Source organism: Chinchilla lanigera, unplaced genomic scaffold (genome assembly GCF_000276665.1).
Source record: "Chinchilla lanigera isolate Chin_1 unplaced genomic scaffold, ChiLan1.0 scaffold00046, whole genome shotgun sequence".
NCBI classification, from domain to species: Eukaryota; Metazoa; Chordata; class Mammalia; order Rodentia; family Chinchillidae; genus Chinchilla; species Chinchilla lanigera.
The window spans coordinates 19,037,693-19,059,938 of record NW_004955447.1 but is presented as its reverse complement, the minus strand read 5'-3'; the positions used below and the strand labels follow the sequence as shown (position 1 = coordinate 19,059,938).

At 36.4% G+C, this 22,246-nt stretch overlaps 1 protein-coding gene across 8 annotated transcripts in view; it reads right to left on the bottom strand.

Moving 5' to 3' along the window:
• Fryl (FRY-like) overlaps positions 1-22,246 on the bottom strand; it is a 266,366-nt gene that overhangs the window by 122,798 nt on the left and 121,322 nt on the right. For all 8 annotated transcript variants that reach the window (XM_005392935.2, XM_005392937.2, XM_005392940.2 and 5 more), the window contains 4 exons: positions 16,784-16,983; positions 6,552-6,605; positions 3,989-4,128; positions 2,990-3,086 (listed from right to left, as the gene is read on the bottom strand). In XM_005392935.2, the coding sequence (XP_005392992.1) occupies positions 2,990-3,086; positions 3,989-4,128; positions 6,552-6,605; positions 16,784-16,903 (411 nt within the window). In that variant the 5' untranslated portion in view covers positions 16,904-16,983. The remainder of the gene's footprint in view (positions 1-2,989; positions 3,087-3,988; positions 4,129-6,551; positions 6,606-16,783; positions 16,984-22,246) is intronic.

Below are 22,246 nucleotides of genomic sequence, written 5' to 3'. Positions count from 1 at the left end.
ATTTATTTTATTTTATTTGGTTTTGGTTTTTTTCTGGTACCAGGAATCAAACTCCCAACGTCATGCTTGCCAGGCAGGTGCCGCTGAGCTAAATCCCCAGCCCCAATTTCACTGTTTCTAAACAGGTAAATCTTTTGTCTACTTCTGATGGTTAGAATTTTTGAAGATACTGGCCATTTTCACTTGATTTTTTCTCTCATTTTAGTAATAAGAATATTTTCTATTATTAAAGGGAGAAAACATAGAAGTCAAAAAATGAAATACTTTCTAATGTTCAACAAGTTACTACAACTGAGAGTACTTCATCTGTAAAATGGAGACAACAGGTAACATTTACTGGATGCCTTCTATGTACAAGGCATTGTCGTATTTACTTCTGATGAGTGTAAAGAATAATACTATGACCACCCTTTGTTACAGAGAGGGAACAGTTAATGGGTGACAACTTGGCTAGTGTCACACTGCCAGGAGACGCTGAGATACTAAGCCTTGTCATGCCCACCTCCCAGGGTTCGTAATAATGTTGGCTGACACAAAGGAGCTAAGAGTCCTTCACACACACTGACCAGCTCTCAACATGCAGATACTGCTAAAGACATAACAAGCTACCTAAGGAACAAGTAATCTATAATATATGAGGTCAAGAACTAACCTACAAGGAATAGTTATTCCTTCATACTGAAACATCACTGTAGCAATACAGCAATATCTTGGGGCCCTATCATCAAAAAAACAAAAACAGCTGAATTCCATTTTAATATAGGTATACTGTGCAGGACAAAAGTAGAAGTCCTACTGAATTCAAGATATACTACACTGATTATTCTCTGGGTCTATTAAACCCTACATCACTCTGATAGAAGAAAATTGGGTTAGTTTGTCACAATAGTTCAGAAAGCTCTATTGATTTCTTACTGCATTTTCTGCAGCTTTGTTAGTTTTAGAAAAGCTGAAAAACGTCTGGCCTTTAACTGTGGGGGAAACCTCTGCACAGGATTTTAGATGAAGCACAGCTGTGCTTCTGGTGACCTGTATTTTCTCTGGTGTGTGGTATGAAGGTAAGGGTAAAGGAGAGGAAAGGACAAGAAAAAAGGGTTCGTTGAAATGATACGGTGACAGAACCAAGGATGAAGAATAGTTATCAGAGCCACTGCATTAGTATTTCACACTTCAAGTCCACGCAGACCACAAGTGACCTTTCAGTGAACCTGATAAAGAGCCTACTAAAAAATGTCCTTTAGTTTATAGATCCTGATATCTTCTACTAGAATAACTATCTGGATTTTGGAGGAGGGGAGAAAGAAGGGGAGGGGAGAGGAGGAGCTAGAAGAGGAGGAGGAAGGGGAGGAAGGGGAGGACCACCACCATCTTGACTAGTATGAGAATGGAGAGGGAACAGGACAGGAAGGAGGAGGGGGAAGTAAAGGAGAACACCTCCACAGTTTGCCTGTGAGTTGAGGCTGTAAAGCCAGTGTAATTAGGGACGGCTTTTTGATGAGAGGAGAGATTGACCATGAGGAAACTGTCACGGGAAACAAAGGAGAAAAGGCCATTGCAGAACTGGATCAGGGAGGGCCCTGATGTCTGTCTGGGGAGTCTGCAATTTCTCAAGTCGAAGGAGAAATTTTATGCTACTTAACTAAGCAAAAGAAAAAAGAAAAAAAAAAAAAAAGGAACAGGTCACTAGCACAAGCATTCAAGCGACCTATGCACAGCATACTAGAGATGCCATGTATCAAGTATGGAGCGGTTGCCTAATCTACTCATGGTCCATTGCCACTTCCGGTCCCCAGCTCCTCCCGCCCCAGTTTCTTCAGTCTAAGGATGTCAGCATCTCAGGTAAACTGAGAGTCACAGGAAGAAAACTGGGATTGTTAGCACAACTCCCTGAGAAAATTTGTTTCATGCACCTACTAAAAACCGTAAGGAATTATATAAATTAAAGTGATTTTAATATTTGCGTTAATTCCTTTACATCTTTAAATTATTTTTATTTGCACGTTTTAGAGTATGAAATCACTGTCTTTCCTCATATATTATAAAAAAACAATATAAATGATTATATAATTCAAATAGTCTCATGACTGTCAAAAATGGAATATTAATTAGCTTTCACATTTTGTTATTTATAGTCATATATCCAGTTATATATAACAAAAACAAAACTCCTTGTCTAACTATGTCATATATAAAATACACTTTTTAAAAAAGTTTCCTTTTTCAAACTGTAAAATGTTCCTGGTTCTTTGAATAATTTATAACTTCTTAAAGACTAAAAATCTTAAAACACAACACACACTTTTCAAAACCTGTATAGGAATTTTTGTATGTGTCCTTTTATTGATTTTGAATAGTAAAAGGACATGAGACATTATCTAACATACTATTTACCTACTAACAATCGAATTCAAGTGAAAAAAAAATTTAGATGTAACCTCATGAGCTCAGGGCCCAAAACAATGCCACTACACAGGAGGTATTCTAATATTTGTGGAATGAAGAAATATAAGTCATTTATTATCTGGGGTACTCTCATTTGTCTGAAAACCATTGACATTTGACAATTCAATCTTCTTTTATCAAATCACGCCCATTCTTCAACTCTTACTACACAATGATTACATGTTAGAATGCAGGTTTCAGGGTTATGAAGAGAAATTAAGTGGCGGTAAAAGGGACTGAAGTAGCTGAATGACAGGCAGAGTGTATTTATAGCTAAAAGCTCATACTTAACACAATTTCCATTCAGCTCCATTTTGCTAACAAGATTTCATACCTGGATGGCACAGAAAGTAAAAAGAATGGGGAGTATAGATAGGCACAAGGCAGGAAAGCCCCAGGCAACTGAAAGACACATATAATTAAGTTATAGGATTTAGTTTATGTGAGCTGTAATTTTAGGCATAACATCCTAAGTAAAGAAACTGTGACATGAAGTCATAGCAGGCAAAGGATAAGAAACACAAATTTTGTAGATTTAAGAGCTTACCTGCTTTAGAACTTCAACTAAAACTAAACAAAAAATGAAATCTACTGCTAAGTCCCGCCTTTCCAGAAGATAATCTCTTTCACGTTGCTGTTCATCTCTGAAACAAGAACTCCAAATTAGTACTGCAAACATGTACTAATACAAAATAAAAACTGAAAAGAAAAAGAAAAACTCTTGAGGTTTTAAAATGGCTATAGGCTAGTAGCTCATGTTGCTTACTGTGTTCTTACTATGAATAGTGAGCTACATGACTGTGAATAGGAGTTCTGAAATAACGCACTATGTACGATGTATTCTTTCTTCTTATAGTTTGGGTGTTTATACATATACTTCATTACTATAAATCAAACCTAATCTAGAATAATTAGTAAGAGGAAGAAAAGTACTTTAAATTTCATTGAGAAAACAGCATTGCTTTATATTTGATTCATTTTTTTATTATGAATGAAAAGAGTATCTTTTTTTTAGGTGAAAATACAGTACGAAGTTACTTCCTCACAAATCTAAGTTGAAAATTCAAATGGCATCTATCAAAGTCCAATACCAAACCATTAGTAATCACCTGAAATGCATCAGATATTCTATGTAATCCAAGACCTCTCCAAGAAATTTGAAGGCAGAAAAGACAAGTTTCAGGATATGAGTGCCATAGAGTGTCTCAGCATCGTAACGCAAAATGTTTGATTCTTCCTTCCTTAAATCTTTATCTCAGCTTCCATGACCTAAAGTCCCTCACTAAACGGAAACAGTGCTCCAGAGGTTGATTTTCATTTTACTAGTCCCAGTGATGGGTACTGCAGAGCAGCATCTAGTTTAATTAGTACCTTCTTGTAGTTTAAGTGTAAACTTGCCTGTTCCATACTTCCACTTTCATACAAAAAGTAATCTATGCTCTTTGCTCAGAAACCAAACAATATCAATCTTCAGTCGATAACACTGTCACCCACTCCATTCAGGTGTTGCAATTTCAGGTAAAACGGTACACAGCAAGCCCCTTACCCCTTTGACTTTGTGCTAGATCGAGGCCTATACTCATAAGATTCATCTTCGGTTCCATTCTGGCGTCTGTACCAGTCAAACAAGGTGCGAAGTAAGGAAGGGAGACAGTGCTCTGCTACTGAGCTCATAGAGCTTATCAACTGAAACACAAGAGATAAGCAGGAAGTAAAATACATCAAGTGCAGTACGCCTAATTCTTATCAGCAAGCATTTGGAAATGAATAAATTTATTATGTAATAAATTTATTCTAAAATTAAAATAAAAGCTCAGGGGTGACCCAAATAATAAAATTGGCTATGTTTCACCCACTATTAAACTATCCAAATCCACTCAGTTGAGTGAAGTGGCTTTCAACCTTTCTCCCACCTGCACATGGCACTCACAGCTGTAAAAATGTGCCCACTAATAAACGCCCCTGTTTATATACACACACATCTAGGAAAAATGTTAGGAATAGCACAAGTTATTCCTGCTCTTGCCAACTCCTCTGTGCTTTTATGAACAGAAGATTCTAAAATGTTGCCACATATATGCAGACATATAGGACAAAGACTACATTATACGCTAGAACTGTGGAAAGGGCTCCAGTTTACTATATATGTTACTACAACACAGAAGAATTACAATAACTCTGATATCTATGAACTAACACGTTAGAAACATGTTTTAAACAAGTTCTTAAAGCTTACAACATATAAATGGACAGAATAAAGACAAATGTAGTAGGGCTGGAGCTACATAGCACAGTGGCAGAGTACATGCTTAGCATGTGCAAGGCCCCAGTTCCACTGGAAAAAAAAAGGTAATGAGCTTCTGTTACTAAATCTCAGGCATCTAGGAAACTATCTGAATTCTAGATGAACACTATAAATTCATTTCATGAAAAACCCAAGTGCCTAGACTAGCTACCATTAGCAATCTCTATGTCACTCTTTGTCTTGAACATCCCAAGAAAAATTTTTTCTCTTCATAAAATTTTTGTATCTGATTCAACCCACTGGTCACAGAATTAATACTTGAAAATGAGCACACAGTTACACATGCCCTGATCTGTGACTTGCAGGTTGTGGGAACACTCAATGTCTCTTTCAGTTCCATGACTATAAAAACAGTGTGTTTATGAAGAAAAATTGAAATCTCTGGAAAGCAAACATTTTATTTTCCTGGTTTTTATATTTTGCACATAACTTCAAAATATACTTCATTTAGGAAAATACAAAAGAATAATATAGTTTATTTGATTCTGCGATGTTCTCTTTTTCATTATCGGTACTCTCTTTTAATCATTCTTTTATTATAAATTCCTATAATTTGACAGATAAGTAGGTTCTAATATAGGCAACTAAAGTAAAAATAAGATTCTAATTCCAGTTAGCCATGTTTTTATAAAAAATTTCATTTTATTAATTATGAATAGTATCATTCAAAAGAAATTCCATTTAGTATCTAAAGAAGCAACAATAAAACATAATCTGCTACTGCAAATATATACTAAACAATTTTTACATCACACATAGCTTTTTTCTGTGAGGACAAAGCAACTTATCAGACACGATCATTCATAGTTTTTACGAATCACCTCCAAAGGTAAAAAATAGAAATTTTCCTTCAAATGCTGTTTAATCAGATTTCAAATCCCGATTGTACTCATATATTAATTAGTGAAGTGGATTCAAAATATGAACGTTCTAAGTAACTTTTGTAGTGGTATAAAATTTGCTTCTATTTGTGGTTTCTCTTAGATCAATGGCTATTTACTGATCTAAGTAAATGCATCAGAGAGCTGTCACATAGAAAGCTATGTAAATACAGGTATTGTAAACACATAACTCTGTAATTCTGACTCAGCACAATTTTGGGTAGTCTCCAGCAAGTAATTCTAATCAATCTGCCTAATACAAATATTAATTTCTATTTCTTAAAAATATTTCTTTGTACTGACTCAGAAATACTAGATAGCAAGAAAGCTAATCTAGGTTATTGATCATTTCAAATAATCAACAAATAATAAAGTAATTATGATAAAATAGCACTTGACCCAACATTTAATCTCAGCAAGAGAAAGAATTAACATCATAGTAACACCACATGAGTTTTTAAGATATTGGTATTCTTTGCAAAGGTCTTGAGGACCCCAATAGGATAAAATAAATGTTAAAAGGTAAAATGTTAATATGTAAAAACTGTAGGAATTGGTTCACAAGAAAATACTGTGGTATATAACTGGAAACATTCTGAGAAAAATTTCAAATGGTATATTAAAGACATTAACAATGAGAAAAATTTCAAATGGTATATTAAAGACATTAACAATAAAAAGTAAAAGGTTTTAAAATGCTAAATGAACTGAAATCAGTAAAGTTCAGTTTATTCTACGTACCAACTTCCCACAATGAATTCAATGATTATGTACTGCAAACATGCACTAATAAAAACTTAAAAGTTTTTAACCCATATACAGAATCACTAAACAAAATAAATAAGAGTTTCTTAATATTAGACTTAATCATTAGGGCAGAAATTTTCCTTCCAGGAAACAGTGTTTCCCCAAAATTGATATACCTGGTCGAACTGAAGATCTTCACCCCTCTGAAGAGATCTGGACAATAGCTTCTCCTACAATTAAAAAAAAAATTTTGTGTGTATACACACACACACATACACAATATTAGATATCTTCCACTGGACAAACAGTTTAGATTTGCAAGTTGGTTGTGCTCTTGTTTAGTTTGCAATTAGGTTGTTTTAAAGAAAAGTAAATCTCCTGTGGGATCACACAGTAGGATTTAATTCCTCATGGCCACTCTCTAGATAGACAGTGACCATGTCACAGAACCTCCTTCTTTGACAGGCTCAAGTGACCAGTTCTTAGATGAAAAGCCTCAAGTTCAACACAGGTCCTGTTAGATTCACATCAGTAACCAGTATGTGTTCGTTCACTACTTCATTCAAACAAGTGCTCTCTGAATTGCACCCTCATATAAATACAGGAACACAGTCTGTGCGTCCAGATGGCTCTGGGTTGGCAGCTGGTTTAATGACCCTAGGCAAATGGCCCTAGGCAGAGGATTTGAGATCTCTGTGATTCAGTTTCTCATCTGTAAAAAAGACAGTGACAGGCTGGTATGATAGCACAAGCAGATAATCCCAGCCCTTGGGTGGCTGAGGCAGGAGGATTGCTGGAGTTTGAAGCCAGGTTGGACTACATAGAGAGATCAAGGATAGCCTGGACTATATAGCAAGACCCTGTCTCAAAAAAACCAAACAGGAAGGGAGGGACGAAAGGAAGGAGGAACGAGGTGGGAAAAAGGGAGAGAAAGGGCAAGGCAAAGTGAAAAAAAGAGTGACTAGCAAATGCTGCTATCAGTAGTATGCTAGTTTAATTTAAGAAAAAAGAAGGGAGAAGGGAAGTTTTTTTCTTCTCTATTCACAGTATCAGTTAAAGGAGATGGGGTTATCTGCACATAGACAGTTCTCACACTATCTGGGGGACCACCTGGACCACTGCTTTAGGAAAGCAGTTTGCATCCTCGAAACTCTGCCTCACTTGTACCGTGCAGCACTGCTGCCGACCTGGCTCCTCGCACTTTATGCACTGTGGACAAGGCACTCTGAGCGTTCTGTATTGGAACTCTTGACCCCTGCAAAGTTCTGACGTCTTGCAAATAAAGTAACAACGCAGTCTGCCCTGTGGCAAGCACATACTCAATGCCCTGTACTGCCTTTTAGTCAAGTTTTGGGCTTTTGCTTTCCCCTCTGGAGGGCTGGAGGTTGAACTCCAGGCCTCAAGCCTGCTAGATTAAGTGTTGCACAGATGAACTGCCTCCCTAGCCCTTTCATCATCCCTAACTTGGTGTCATGTATGCGTTTTAGCTATTACACTAATTTTGCAAGAACAAACCTTACCTTGAACCTATTTGCCAATACTTCTATTGCTTTTCTGCTTCATTAAATGATTCTTTTATTTTTTTTTACTAATTTTCACTTTTGATTTTTCCCAATTTGGTGCTTTTCTAATTAATCCACCAAAGACTAAATGGCATTTGTTAAATTGCCTATACCTATTTTTGTTAGGCAATTTTTAATAATATTCATTTTATATATTTAGAATTATGTCACTGGTATGTAAAAAACCTGATAAGATACCAACAAAAAGTTGTTAGGTCTGTGGTAGTTTGAATATTTTTAAAAGTTCACAACTTAAAATATAAGTGGATGAATATATCACATAAGTATGTGAACTAGTTGATTAATAAAAATATGTATTATGATGTTTGTCCCCTGGGGAGAGGGGAAGTCTATAATAGTTGTAGCTATATTTGGTATTGTATGCTTCAAAACACAAAGAAATGTTATTTTCTCTTCCACTTATCCTGCTTTATTCCCATTGTATATATTTTATCCCAAGGGATTTTAGAGAATCAGATATTTTACACATTGGAGATATGCTGAGCAAGGCAACAGAGGCCCTGCCTTCTCTGAATTTAAGAAGGAAGATAGGAACTGGGGGTGCAGCTCAGGGTACAGCGATTCCCTACTCCTGGTTTCAAACCCCAGAACAGGGAGAAAAGCCCCAACAGGCATTACCCAATTAATCATACCAACATGTAAGTATTAAAAACTGAGTTAAGTATTGTGAAGCAAAGACATGACATGCTCTGGGAATATAGTGTGAAAACCTACCTAAGTGAGAGGGTTATTTTCTGCGTGTCAACTTGACCTGATGGTACTGCACTGTTTCTAGGTGTGCCTGAGACATGCTTCCGAAAGGTGCTAGCATTTCAATCAGAAGACTAGGGAAGGGCAGCCCTTCCACTCCAACGGATGGGTACCGCCATCAGCTGACGGTCCACTAAATTTAGAAACATATACTTATGTATCTTCTGTGTCCAGTAGAGCTCATATTTCCTTCTCATTTCTCCCTTCTTGTCTTTCTCTTTCTGTATCTCTCTCTTTTCTGTCTTTCTTCTCTCTCCCTCCCTCCCCCTTCCCCCTCCCTTCCTCCCCTCCCCACTCTCTTTCTCTCTCTTTTCTCCCTCTTCCTCTCCTCTCTCCCTCTCCCCCTACCTGCCCCATACTGGATATTAAACTCAGGGCCTCACTTGTGCTAGGCAAGCGCTCTACCAGAACTACATCTCCACCTCCTTTTACATCTCCACCCCCTTTTACTTATTTATTTTAAGATAGGTTCTCACTGCCCAGGTTAGCTTCAAAGTTAAAAATCCTTCTGCCTCTTAAGTAGCTGGGATGTGCCATGGAGCCCAGCCCTTCTCTTGTTTATTACTAATCTTTACAAAAACAAAATGCAAATGTATCTACCATGGAAATATAAATATTCCCACTTTGTCAGAGAATCATGCTTCTACGGAGTTCAAATGGGTCAGGAAAACACCTGAGTTAACAACACTTTTAATTTCCTAATAGGAGAGGTTTTTGGCTTGTGCTTTTTTGTTTCTGAGGCTTTTGTGCTCTCCTGAGCACTGCAACTCTCACATGCTAAGCTTGCTTCGGTAATTATCTTACAGAACAAGTCTTTTATCCACAACTATCCCCATTCACAAGCAACGCGATGTGATGGGCAGCACATTGTGGATTGAACCCAGGACCTCACATATGCTTGACAAGTGCTGTACCACTCAGCTACTATATCCTCAGCCCTACAGTGTGGTTCTGTACGATAATATATGGGCCCAATTAACCAGCTCTAACATTTAACCCAAGAGCGAGTACTTCCCGTAGAAAGTCCTGTAGAACAGTCCATAAAACTATCTAACTGTTTGAAAAATACTGAGTTTTGAAAGGGACTTTATTACCCTAATGTGAAGTGTCTAATTAGGAGGTTAAGGGATACTATAAACAGTTTCTTCCCAACTTATCTGCTCCCCCTTTGTGCTGTAAATATTAATTCTCAAGATTTTCAGTGGGCAGACAGAATAAAAAAGAACATGCTGGGCATGGTGGCACACACCTGTCATCCCAGCACTTGGAAGAGGCAGGAGGATCACTGCAAGTTCAAGGCCAGCCTGAGCCACATAGCAAGACCCTGTCTCAACCCCCACCCAAATAAATAAAGAAAGAAAGAAAGAATGAGAGAACAATAACATTTTCAAAAATACTACTGGCTTATATTTAACACTTTTTGTTTCTCAAAAAACCTATACTTCTGAAAGGTTTCTAAAGATTTGTTATCCACACAGAGCTTCTCTTGAAGCAGGAAATGAGGGTGAACTATTTTTTCCGTAACAGGACCCAGAAATGATTTTTGAATGTAAAAGGATGCTCACATTTATCACCAATACAATAAATGAAATAAATGTGTGGCACTAAATAAAAACTCTCAATCGAGGACTTTGTATTAACCCCTCAGGCTGACTGCAGGGCAGAGGAGAGGGCTCCAGTCAGTGCTCAGGATCCTGCACAGTGGCCCCGCCGTGATTCATGGGGATCCCAGGTAGGTGCCTAAGACCACAGACGGCACCAACGATACTGTATCTTCTTCCTATACATCCATAAATGCTTGTGATAAAGTTTAATTTATGTAACAAGAACAGTGAGGCATCAACAAAAGCAATAGTAAATTAGAAATAATAATAATACTGTGTAGTATAATAACAATTCTATAAAACTTACAAATTGTTTATTCCTAGAACTTTTCATTTAATGTTTTTGGGTCAAAGTTGACCTCAGAAAACTAAAACTATGGAAAAGAGGGGACTCCTGTACTATCTTTCAATATATGATTATTGTAATAAGAAAAGCCATTTAAAGTTACATTTTATTGAAACCATTATCAAAAAAGACAAATTACCATCTACAGTCACATATACACAAATGCTAAGACTTATGTACAATAATGTCTACAGTGGCATTTAAAAAAATACCACCAAATCTGAGTAAGCCCAAAACTAGAAAAGGCTGCATCTATGAAATTAATACATAAAAATAAACTTATGAAACTTTCATTTATTGAAATTATTTTCAACTGGTAGGAAGAATGAAACAAATTCACATGGGCTGGTATAGAACAATCTCCAATTTACATTATTAAAATATCTAGGTTCAAAAAATAATATACCTTATTTGTGCTTTTTTTCATTTGTGCTTTTTTAAATGAATGCAAGTGCCACAGAGATAAACAGTAGACATGAAAAAATGGTAGACTAAAACCTGCCGACAGTAATTATCTTGATCCAACACTGAAGAGACATTTTTATTATGTAACCTTTAGAACTACTTCTGCTTTTCATAATGGTTACTATTTTCATAATATAAAAAAATTAATCAAGAGTCTAAGGCTATAACCCTTTATGTCCTACTTTGACTCCACACCTGGTATGTGTGCACAGACTGCCAATAACATGCAGCTTCTGGAAAAGGCAGAAGAATCTACTGGAAAAAATTTCAGAGCATGATAACAGTGACACTGAAATCTGTCAATAATTTGCATTAAAGATGCCAGCGTAAACATACACATAGCCAACATTCTCTCCTAAATCGCCACTAAGACAAATAGCAAAATAATTTTATAGGGGCTCAATCTACAAAGAAAAAGAAAATGGGAAGGGGGTACAAAGTGACAGAAGAACATAACATCTCACTAAGCAGTGATGAATCTTAAGTAGGCAAGAGGAAAAGTCAGAGGTCCATGCATTCAGTCATCACTCATTCACCCAAATCACTAGGTGCACAGTGTGACGTGCATTGTTCTAGGCTCTAGAGACACAGCCTGAACAGAACTGAAAACAATCCCTGTCCTTGCGGAGCTGACAGTAATGAAAGCGCAAAGGGAATGCATACTATGTTAGACCGGTGGAGTGGGGATTAAGCTTTCAGATGACCACAGAAATGACTGCAGAAACTTACATTTGAAAATGACCACAAGAAAATGGTGATCTTGTCACACAGAGCGAAGGAAAGATAACCCAGTCCATGATCTGGGATTCCAGAAAGACTGAAGGATGAGAGAACACAGCTACTCTGAAAAGACAGCTAGAGTGAGGAGAAGTAAGCCTCGTTGAAGGTGGTTTTTAAAAGATTATGTAAGACGGAGCCTCTCCCTTCCATTCCCTTCAACCACTTGTCCCTGCACCTTGCCCACAGAGGAAAGGGCAAAACAGACAGACACTTGATTAGGAGAGGCAACAGGTGAAGATGAGATTAAGACAGGGAAGTAAAATTTACATACTAAATATCAAAAACCCCCGTAATCGTCTGCCTCGGGCTCCCCATTATGTTAACAGCCATACCTAAAAACTGGGCACTGCAGGTTCCTTCTCAGGGCACTCTGACTAGACAGCCCTCAGGAAAAGATCTGACACTGACGGCCCAGAAGATTATACATCAATGATCACAGTCAAAAAGGCTCTTCCATGTGTACTGAGCTGCCAGGGAGCTAGGTAGTGTCCCATTCTGAAAATATGACATGTTAAAAATAGACAAAGCTAACAAGAAAATGAGGTTTGGATCAAATTGGTCATAAAGGGAGAAGAATCCCTTTTTAAGATACTTAAATATTTAATATTGTAAAAAACAATTATGGGCCTAAACCAAACACATGTGACTTAAATCACAGCTGATGTGTTGAAGCCTTCTCTTCTAGTGACTGGCAATCTGTAAGATTAACAGGTAAGCGTGGATATGCTTGTGTTATTACCCAAAATTGTTCCATCTCCTTTTAGAAAGAAACCTCAAGTATTGGGTTGTATAGTTTGCAAGCTGCAATTTTAATCAATGGTTGCCTCTCAGAATTGTTCTTCTAAAATGAAAATGGAATGAAAGTGTGGCTAAGACTCAAGCTTGGTTAATCCTCAGCTCTTCTGGCCTACTTAACCTCCTTTTGTAATGGTTTCTAATATGGGAATAAGAAAAAACAGTTCTTTTACTTTAGCAGTAGGCTTTTCTACAGAAGTCTGTGCTTCAAGTTTTTGTGTGCCCTACTGTCTTGGATGATCATGAAGTATGCCAGCACCCTTGTACCTAACAAGCTTTGGGTGTCTGTTGGGGACCACTACAAAGTAGCTCTGCGCAGGATTTAATATTAACCAATTGGCTTTCCATATTTACTTGTGAGTTGTCTGAAGCTTAGGCACCTTGTCTGACAAGTTAAGGCCACAGCTGAAGACTCCAACTGCAATTACTACAGAGAGACTGCAGCTACAGGCCCCACACTCCTACAATAAATACCAACCTAAAGATAAGGTAGTTCTCCTGCTTGACATAATTTACTACCTGGAAAAATTCTCCTAAGGTCCTGCAAGATTCCCGAGTTTTCTTGAGTATCCTCTCCCTTTGTTTAAAAACTTCATAAATACGGGCTGCCCAGAGCAGTCTTTGGCTAACTCAGAAAATACTAAAGCTGTAAAGGAATTAGTCCCTCCTGGTGCCCTAAAATCATTACCACTGTCTGATTTATTTAAGCCTTCGCTGTCCACTCACTTGGGAGATCGCAGGCCTGATCATCCTGCAGTAACTTAGGGTTACTTAACCCGGTTTTTGACAGATATCAATTTTCTTTGCTTTCGCTCAAGTGCCCTTGTCAGTGTCTGGCTGAGGCGCAGGCTTTGTCACCTGAGAGCATTGCAGGAGCTTCTGGCCAGGCCTGAGGTGTACAATCTTCACCACTATTAACCATAATTTTATTAATCTCAGTTTACACAGCAGATACCTCTGAAATTACCTATTAAATGAGTGATGCAATACAGTCAGCACCATAGTGTTCTGAGAGAACTATTAAAAACTGGTTATATTAATAACATTGTGTTTTATTAAAAGAACAAAGGCTACATGCCACACAGAAGTGCTACTTGAGGCTAAACTCAACTTAAAAACAACTTACTGAGTACCTTTCCAAAGCGCCTACCATCCTGGGCAGTGCTACAGGGAGAAAAAGGAGATACTGAATTCCTGGCATTAAGAAATTCACATTGGAGGAGATAGACAGGTAAGGAAATTAACCATAATACGATGTAGTCTGTATGTATATACAGATATACAATATGTATAAGTTACTATCTGATAGCTATAGATACAGGAAAATACACATTAGTATGGGAGTAGATTTATTTAGCTTAGGGTGGGACCACTTGTTAGAGGGAACAAATGGAAGTTTGGAAGGATGAGTAGAACTTCAGAAAATATTTCAGATTGAGAGAAAAATAAAAACACATACACTGGGACAAAAGGATATAGAGAGGGTACTTTAAGTATCACAGCTTATATCAAGATAGGAGAATTATAAAACATTATATAAACTACAGGAAGACTATGAAGTGTCTGGAATGACCTAACAAGAACTTGATTATATAGCAAAGAAAAGTGAGCAAGATATTTAAAGCAGAAAGGTGATGATGTTTGTGTTGTAAATGAAGAAAAGGAAATGGAAGGTGATGGGACTCCTCACGCCTGGCCAGAAGCTCCTGCAATGCTCTCAGGTGACAGAGCCTGGGCCCCAGCCAGACACTGACAAGGGCACTTGAGCGAAAGCAAAGAAAAAGATTTTTTTTTAAAAAATTGCCATTTAGGGGGCTGGGGATTTAGCTCAATGGCAAAAGCGCCTGCCTAGCAAGCGCAAGGTCGTGAGTTTGGTTCCCGGTACCGGGGAAAAACCAAAAAAAAATAAAATAAAATAAAATTTGCCATTTTACAGACTTGGTCAAATTAGATAATGTAATCCATATTTCCTTTTAATACTTTCACTCTCAAGACCTTTATATCTTAAAATTAAAATTCCTTTAAAAATATATAATATTTGAGAACTGATAGGACTGTATCACATGGGACTGCTATCAAATAGTTCATAAAATAGGAAGTGTTTTAAAAAGGTACTATGCAAGGTGAAATTGCTGGAGCTGGTGACAGGTCCTGGGCATCTGTTATGTCTACTTTTATATATCTTTGAAATTTTCCATAATACATTTTTAATGTATTTTTTTCTTACTGTATTGCTGCTTAAGTAGGCTAGTGTAGTAACTTATCATATAATGCAGAGACCACTGATAAAGAAAATTAACATTTCATAGATAAAGGACATTACAATTAAAGCTTATCATCATCAACACCAATCTGTGAGCTTTTGTAATCCCTTTTCTAAAACAGAACCTTATCCTATGCACAAGCTCTAAAAACATATCGACTGGTATAAAAATAATCATTAATTTGCTATGTAGAAAGCAACCATGAAATAGTTTAAATTGAATACATTAATTTGTGCAGTTTTGAAACAGATATTTAGCCAACAAATTTTTACCTATTATTATGTATTATACCCCAGAACACATTATTTCATAGATGCTTTCCTCAGAGTGGTTTCTTTTGCTTGATAAGAAAGCATCTCCTCTCTGCAATTAGAAATTTTAAGTCCCAGCTTCAATGAAAGAATTAAGAGCACCCAACAATAACATCTCCAACTTCCCTAAGTCATTCCCTCCCCTCCTCTGCTACTTCCTTCTGAGGAAGAAGAGACAGAGTATGCATTTAGGTTCAGAAGAAAATATTATTGTGCCTAACTCCTCGCTCTTCCACTTACTAGCTTTGACCTCAGACAGGCAACAAGCCCTCTGAGTCTCAAATTGGCAGTGAACACCTACTGTAATAAATCAGTGTCAGCTGTTATATCCTCTGTCTTCATCTTCATTACCATCAAAGCCCTTCCAACCAATACTGTTACACTGGTACATCACATATCCATCCCCTTCAAACCCAACAAGTAACCTAACTTCCTCAAAATTCCTTGAACAAACTTGAGTCAACAAGCAAAGATATTCTCCTAATGACTGGACTGCTTTACTTCCAAAACCAGAAACAATTTCTCACCGTGTTCTGCCTCCCTGTATTGCTTGGCAATGATATTTCTATTCAACACTCTGTTTCCCTTGATATCACCACCCGCTCTTTTGGCTTCAATACAGATGATGCCAAAGTCTACATTTCTACTTGGATCTCTTGTGAGTTGTCAAAAAGTGTTTCCAATTACCAAACAATCTGTCATGGTTAGATTACCAGGAAGTCAAACTCAAGCCATACACATTAAAAATTTCCATATTCACTTTTTCAAGCCCAAGAATATCTCTGCGTACTTTGCCCAAATAAACACAGTCCCATCTTTCCTAACACTCCAAAGCATCTTTAACCTTTAACTTTCATTCAAAATGCCACTTCTGTTTCACTGATTGTCAAATTTCTTGTCTATCCTCTTACTTTCTTCTACAACTTCTACTTCTTTTTTTTTTAAACAACTTCCACTTCTAACACTCTAGTTCAAGATCACTTTCATTCCACCTTGAGTAACAGCTCAATAGCCACTGCCTTCAATCTCTTCCCTTACTGTCCATCTGCTGTGTTATCTACCATTGTAGTATTTACAACTCTTCAAAATCTGCCCTAACATTTGTTTTCAGTCTTTCTCTTTCTTCCTCCTCAATGTAGACTCAAATCACAGAGTTCCTCACATTCTCCAATTATGCCTCATATGCTATTAGCATAAAAAAAAGGTCCACTGGTTGATTATAAGTTTGGCTACTATTTTAATGACAACTTGTAGAAGAGTCTAGATTTTCTTTTATTGCCCACTGTTTTATTTGGCTTTCACAACTCATTAATCAAATTTGTATTTCTTGCATCATGACTTGCAGTAATTTTTCAAAGTGGATTCTAAAGTAACTGCAACTGTCTGGATCGCTACTAACCTATCCCTTAATATTTTTTCAGTTATATTATTTCTTTTGGAAAATCTGTATTATAATGGTTAATGCAAAAGTCAAGAAAATATTTCAGATTTATACGTCAGTTCTACTTACCAAAGGTTCAGCCATTACAACTTCAATTTTCTTTTCAGCTTGAACAGCAAATTCTGCAAAGAGGCTCTTGATGACATATTCACCAGGCTTGACATCAGGGTCAATCGTAATGCTTGACATGATGATATTCTTTTTTCCCCAAGTGGAATGCAAGTTGGAAGAAGCACAGTACTTATCTGCTTTGCTGACTGGTGCTGAAGCTAAAAGTAAAAAAACAAAAGAACACTACATTATAATCAGCTTAATGAGGCCTACCAATACCATCTCATTTAATGTAAGACGGCCCTAACCCTGTCCAGATCACCCAGTCTCTATTACCATGCTCCATTTTCCACTATTACATCTGCCTCCTTGTAAAATACTGCCTCATATATCTACAAGGAGTCATATTTTTATTATGTACTGTTTCTTTATTCCACTGAGTTCCAAGACAACAGGGACCTTCTCCTGTCCTTATTGCTCATGGATGGACCCAAGCGCCTAGAACAGTTCCTAATACTTGAGATGCACAGAGGTATTTACTGAACGAATGGATGGACTCTAGTCAGGTGGTCAAGTGCAATGAAGGGAACAGAATGTGAACAAATGAGACATGATTCAAAGACAGTACTCTGGAAAGAGTGCTCAGAGCAGGCCTCACTGAAGCTAAGCTTCAACACAGATCTAAGTGATGAAAACATGGCAGCAAGGTAAAATGCTAGACTGAACTTATGCATTTAAGAAACAAAAAGTCCAGGATAGAGGACAAGGTAGAGGAGGTCAGAATTGTTAGTCAGGATGCAAGTCACAGAGGACCTTTCAGGACTCTGTAAAGAAATTAGATTTTATTTATAAATACCATTAAAACTCGTTGGAAAGTATTAACGTAGAGAGAGACAGGATATAACTTCTCTTCATAAGGATATATGTAGCTCCTCTGGAGATGAATTTTATAAGGGCAAACAGAATAAGGGACAGGATTACAGAAATCCAGGTAAGAAGATCATAGCTTAAGCTAACAGGACCTGAGACTTGTCATGTGTTAGTGGATTAGATATCAAAGTGAGGAAAAAGAATTAATGATGACTCATGAGATTTTTATTTGAATCCCTCAAAGTGCCATCTACTCAAGATAGGGATGACACCATGTCTGGCAAATAGTAAGCTGCATCCTGCTTGGTAGGAAAAGAGCACACACTACTTACTATACAGCTTTGCCTTTCTGTTCTCTTACTACCTGCTGGGCAGCACTTCTAGCCTATGCTGTATCCTGCCCCTTGCATCTTCCAGTCTGATGCATAGTACAGACCCTCCCATCTTGTAATTTCAGCTCACGTTACCCCTTTGGCCTCATATAACTAGAATATTCATGAGGGATCTGTAAATTTGCACATCTCTACCTCAACCTCATCTCCAGATACTGCCTTTTCTATATAAACAGGTAGCAGCCCTACAATAATCCCACCCTCAAAAGGGAAGGCAGAACACAATTATCCAAACACTGGGTTCCTGTGTATGTGTATATAATGAAAGCACAATCCATTTGTTCTAAACACATAAATTGAAAAGCTTTTTCTGTCAAGTGGAAGAAACCTACCCTACCCAACACAGTATATGAAGACACAAAAATTTGTAAAGATTATTGCAAAATGTTAATCTTATACACCCGAAATAAGTACCTTTGTATCACATTAAGTTAAAATACATAATGTACTATATTCTAGAACCAAAACTGTGTAATAAAACAATTCAAAACAAAAATTCACAGCCCTTCAAACACAGTGCACATTATTTCAAACAAGGACCTGTTTGTTTTCTCTGTGTCATGACCCAACATTGTGTATTATTACACAGGGAATCTGCTAACAAATGTCACTGTGGAAAAGGAGATCGTAAAAACTTTTTAGAAATTATTTTAGGTCAGTAGGAATACTATAAATGCTATCTCAAATAACTTGTCTTTTACTTCCTTAAAAATAAGCCTAAGCAAATATTCCTAGGTATCATAATTGTATACTTCAACATATTTCCCAATAAAGCCAAAACTTTTAGGAAAGGTTTTATTTCTGAGATATCACCCAAGATAAAAATATTTCAAATTCAAAAGCTTAAATTTTAGAAAAATAAATGTTTCTGATCAAATAAACTAAAATAACTTATTTCAATTATATTTCTTAGTAGGTAAGTATTTAATAAATGTTTGTTCTAGTTATTAATATAAAAAGTAACAATAAACAGATTTATCGGTTGAAATTTCAGGTCATAAAAACAGTCTAATCTCAGTAACATGCAAGTAAAACAAAATCCTTTTATAATCCAGCTAACAGAACGCTATATAAACATTTGAAATGATACTATCAAAAAATGTTGAGTGATACAGGAAAGTGTTTGCAATATAGCATTAAGTTCAAAAAACCCACTAAGAGTATGTATTAAAAAGATAAAATAAAATTAGGAGCCAAGAAAAAATATTGGCAGCACATAAGAACAGAACTAACCATTTTACTTCTATTCACAAAGCTCTAACAAAACCAATTAGAAAAAGACCAACACCCTCAAATTGAAAATAGGACAAAAGATATGAACAGACAAGTTACAAAATAGAAGCTAATGAATACAGAAATATTTAACCTCACTAGTATTCTAAAAATAAATTAGATGTTTTTTCCTTTTATCAAAGTTTTTCCTCCCTACTCTGTTCAGCCTTGGCAAGGATATGCAGATTTCTCTTGTATTTGGCTAAAAGGAGAGAAGCCAGGATGATCACCTTAGGCAGAAGGCAGTGGCTAGTTTCCAGATAATTACATTAACTTGATGACACCTGACTGCTTGAATTAAATATTTTATAATGTTAAATAGTAATGCTCTCACAAAATTCTGAAAAATTTATGTAAGCTTAGAGGAAGTAAAGATGTAAATGTTAGAATGTATTCCTTAGGAACACAATTCAGGCATTAAATTACAAATAGTAAAAACCCAGTATCATATTAAGTGGTCCTGAAATATAAATGTGCTAACTCTAACTGCTCATACTAGGAATAAAGCAGGACCTAAATATTGAAAAGTTTAGCATTTCTATTTTTTCTCTTAAAGTACAATTAAAAAATAAATACCTGTATTTTTAGGTAGCTCACTCTCTATACAGAATACTTATTTTGGATATTTAATAAAATAATTATCCTTTTCTTTACGTTCATAGAACTCCTATATCCTCATAAAATAAATTTAAATTCAGGTAAGGAGACAAGATGAGTAACAAGAGATTTATAATCCTAAAACGAGGCATGTTGGGTTCCATTACTTTTTAGCAAGGGGTCTTAGTGTTGGGTTTTGTTTGTCTATTTTGTGGAGATTTTCTCTCCACCTCAACTAGGTTCTGATGCAAAATATTCTCAACAATTGTATCTCTCAAAATATGTGAGGTTCTCAACAAAAGGAAATTTTTTGGGATTCCTGCAAGTGGATATAGTTTAAAAAGAACTCAGGGGAACCTATGAAAGCTGCCTCAAGCTTCCTCAGCCCCAAAAAAGAGGTCTTAAGAAATAAAAATCACTACTCTCTCATCATAGACTTTTACATATATGCATGTATATTACATGCAAATATTTAAGTATAAATTTATATAAGACAAAATGTAACAAGGTATCACATGACTGCTTACTATTTTAATAAATATTACTTATATAGGCTAATGACAAAAGTTTTGATGACAAAAAGAAAAATTATAAGGTAAATGGCCTTGGAACCATAACTAACGTAAAAAAACAAATGCAGAATGCTTAGTTTAAAACCACTCCAGCTACTTATTTCACGGATACCAACAAAGTGATTCTAAAGTTTGTATGGAAAAGAAAATGACCTAGAATAGCTAACACAATATTGAAGGAGAAGAATAAAGTCAGAGGTTTGACACTACCTGGCTTCAAGACTTATTACAAAGCTACAAGTAATCAAGACATTGTGTTATTGGCAAAAGAACAAACAAACAGATCAATGGAACAGAATAGCCTAGAAACAGACCCATACAAATACAGTCAACAGATCTTTGGTGAGGGAGCAAAGGCAATTCAATGAAGAAAAGAAAACTTTCCAACAAGTGGCATTGGAACCATTAGACAGCCACGTTTACAAAACAAATCTAGGGGCTGGGGATTTAGCTCAGCGGCACAGCGCCTGCCTGGCAAGCGTAAGGTCATGAGTTTGATTCCTGGCACCAGAAGAAAACAAAACAAAACCAATCAAAAAGAAAACAAATCTAGACAGAATATTTACCTATCACAAAAATGAATTAGACTTAGAACAGATCTAAACGTAAAATGCAAAACTATAAAGCTCCTATAAGATGAGACAATCAGGTGATCTTGATTTTAGTGATAACTTTTTTACATAAATACCAAAACCTTTACCCATTAAAGAAAAATTGATGAATTGGGATTTATTAAAATAAAAGCTTTAGCTCTTCAAAACATAATGTTAAGAGAATGAAAAGACAAGTCACAGATTGGGAGAAAATTTTTGCAAGAAATATATCTAATAAATGATAGTATTCAAAATACATGAAGAACTCCTGAAATCTCAGTAAGAAAAACAACTTTAAAAATGGGTACAAGTTTTGAATAGACATCTCACCAAGCATGACAAACAGATGGCAAATAAGCATATGAAAAGATGCTCAGTCTCAACTGTATTCAGGGAATTGCAAACAAGGTAATGTCACTACAGGTCTACTACAATAGCTAAACTCCAAAACCCTCATACCAGATCTTAATGAGGCTGTGAAGAAATGATCCTTCATTGCTGCTATGGTATAGCTACTTTGCAAGACAGGTTGGTGGTTTCTTATAAAACTAAACTTACTTTTTTACCACATGATCCAGCAATCCTATTCCTTGGTCTTCACAAAACATGTCCACACAAAAATCTGCACGTTTGCAGCAACTTTACTCAACTGCCAAAACATAGGAACAACCTACATGTCCTTTAGTAGGTGGTTGGATACATCCAGACAAGAGAATATCAACCAGCACTAAAACGAAATTAGCTATCAAACCTAGAAAAGACGGAGGAATGTTTAAATGCTTATCACTAAATGAATGAAGCCCATGAGAAAAGCCTACATACCGCATGATTCTTCCATGAGACATTCAGGAAAATTCACAACTATGCAGACAACAAGGTCTGTGGTTACCAGGCTGGAGGCAAGAGGGGGCAAAGTGGCTTCTGAGTACAGTGAGACTATTTTCCTCTGGGATATTATTATTGCAGAGATTATCACACATTTGTCAAAGCCTACAGATTGTGTAACGTGAAGAGTGAACCCTAATATACTATAGACTATAACATCAGTATTGTTTCATCAGTGGTAACAAGTACACCTCAATAATCATAGGGTAATTTGTGAGAGAGAGAGAGAGAGAGAGAGAGTATTCATATTGCATTTTCTACTCAATTTTTCTGTAAACCTGAAAATACTTTAAAATAACA